The sequence below is a fragment of the Crocodylus porosus genome, unplaced genomic scaffold (assembly GCF_001723895.1).
Source record: "Crocodylus porosus isolate Cpor-Errol unplaced genomic scaffold, CroPor_comp1, whole genome shotgun sequence".
Taxonomy (NCBI): Eukaryota; Metazoa; Chordata; order Crocodylia; family Crocodylidae; genus Crocodylus; species Crocodylus porosus.
The window spans coordinates 20024308-20026776 of NW_017728907.1; the positions used below are offsets into that span (position 1 = coordinate 20024308).

General features: G+C 48.3%; 1 protein-coding gene across 1 annotated transcript in view; it reads left to right on the forward strand.

The window, feature by feature from the left end:
• Positions 1-1313: 1313 nt before the first annotated feature.
• Positions 1314-2469, forward strand: part of LOC109306959 (sulfhydryl oxidase 1-like) — a 42935-nt gene continuing 41779 nt past the window's right edge. Inside the window, exon 1 of the mRNA XM_019530584.1 lies at positions 1314-1414. Within this exon, the coding sequence (XP_019386129.1) occupies positions 1314-1414 (101 nt within the window). The remainder of the gene's footprint in view (positions 1415-2469) is intronic.

The following is a 2469-nucleotide window of genomic DNA, read 5'->3' on the forward strand; positions in this document are numbered from 1 at the left end:
GAGTAAATTGGATGCTTATCTTGCTGGGATCCTATGACCCCAGCTGACTTCCTGCCCTTTGGGCAGGGGGCTGGACTCGATCTCCTGAGGCCCCTTCCATCCCTGATGTCTATGAAATCTATGAAAATCTGGGGTTTCCTCAGTAGCACCAGTCTCTTCTTGCAGGAACTCCTGGGCTTGAATTGGAACCCCAAGATGAAGTCTCCTCCCCCAGATTCTCTCCAAGGTGCTACGAGGATTGTATATCTTGAAGTTAGGCTGTCACTCATCTCCCCTCTAGGATATCACTGTTACATATAGTGAGAGATAAGTGGAATTTGAGAGAGAACTGGAAAAGGAGCCTCATGACTGTATGGGTGCTGTTGGCATAAATTAAGAAACCTCTTTGTTAAAGGTGCTCCTGACTTTGTGAACTGAACCAAAAATGCAACAGCTGTCTTCCCTTGAAGCGCTGCTTTTGGTTGCTGGAACTTGTTTGTTATCTTTTGAATGAGTGCACTCTCTGTCTCTGTCTGTCTCTCTATCTCACGTGCACATCCCCTTCAAATCTGTTTTGGGAGGCTGGTTGTCCATCTCCTGCCAGAAATATTCTGTAGGTGGACACAAAAGTCTGCTTCACTTAACCTGCTCTTCTCCAGCTTTGTCCAAACCCAGCTTCATTCCCAGTGTCAGATGTGTGACATTCTACTCCTCTCTGTCACCAGAGTTCAGAAAGGGCTGAGCCTGCTACTCCTCAGGGAAGGGAAATGACATGCTGTAGTGTCACTTGAGGTGGGTGAGTGGGGCAAGAGCCTTAGGTGCTGTCTTAGAGAGGGTGTGAGAATATGGTGGCTGCCCAGTTAGTCTGAACCTCTTCGTCACCAGGGCGGGAGTCAGGACCAGAGCCAGCAGGGCTCAAAGCACGGTGTGTCAGGTGAGTCAGCCTCTAGGAGGTTGAGGGCATAGCTGCTCTCCTACTGCAGCTGCTGAGGTTTATTTTCTGTGGCAGTAGAGGCAGCTATATGGGGGAGGCAGCTCCTATAGAGGCAGATTAATCCCTTGGCTGCTGGGTGCAATGGTGCATCTTCCAGCAGCCTTGGCATCTACCCCAGGAGCAGCATGAGGCTCCCTTGACTCAATTGCCCCCCAACCCCACCCCTGTTCTGCACTGGAGACATGTGGCTGGCTGTCTCAATACCTCCTCCTGCACCAGGTTTGGTCCAGGATGTAAATATGATGATGATGATGCCTCTGGCAACATGGCACAGACAAGCCACTTGAGTTGGGTGCACACCCAATGCTTTGGGCAGCTCTGTGCAGCCCTGTCATTACCAATGACACCAGAGCACAAAGTGGAGCTTCAGGAGGCACAAGCTGCTGAAGAAATCATGGCAGCTGTCAGAAAGTACCTGAAGGATTTCCATCTTTTTCGGAGGTAGGATTATTGCTGGCAGAAGGGAGAGTTCTGCCTCTGCAGAGGAGCTCTGAGTGTGGATACACTCAGCAATCATTGCCTTGTTGCTTCCTGGTAATTAAAGCCATAAGACTTTCTCCTTGAATGTTAGCTGTATGGGGAACAGAGGGCTATGACAAAAGGGATGGTGGCTTCCCCCCCCACCCCTTTTCTTTTTTTAAAATAATAACCTTTTGAATTGTTGTTGTTGTTGTTGTGGCTCTTTGGGAGTGCTCCTGAAACCCCTTGTTAACTGCCCTTTCATACGTGTTGGCAAAACAGACTTTTTCCAAACTCAGCAATGAGCAAAAGAGGGAGCTGTCAATTTGGGAAACCACAGGCTAAACAGTCAAAAATCTTAGAAGCAGGTTTGTTCCCAGGGTTTCTGTTACAGCCTGCTCTTGGGCCTTCGTGTTGCTTTAGAATGATTAAATCACAACAAATTCTTGTACTGTAGTTTTACCCCATCAGCAGGCAGAACCTCTGCACAGACTAGCATAATTCTTAATATATATTACTACCTAGTTTTGCCAGCATAGCAGTTCTGGGTAGAGATGTGAAAAGATCACAACCCCCTAGCCAACGACACCTATGCTATAAAAACTTTGGTGGAAATGCAGCCAGGTTAACAGAAGGGGGCGTTTTTGAAGCTAGCTGCAGCATTTCTGCAAGTAAGCACTATGCCAGGAGGAAAACTCTGAATACTGGCAGACCATGCATCTCCATAAGGGGCTCTGCAGACATAGTTTAACCAACAGCAGAGACAGTAGTGTAGAAAGCAAGGTAGATTTTCTATAGACTATCCAAAGGCACTTTCTTTCTCTCTCTCACACATACATATATGCATACACACATACATATGTATACACATGCACTAGCAAATTTCTCATCAAGAATGACAGGTGGGCAGATACAAGCCCGTATCTGGTCCCCCTGCCTTTCTGGCCCATTCTCTCCTCCCCACCCCCATCCAAGCCCATTCCTCTTCCCCCCACCACTGGTTCAGGTCTGGGCCCGTTTCCCCCTCTCCCCCCCCC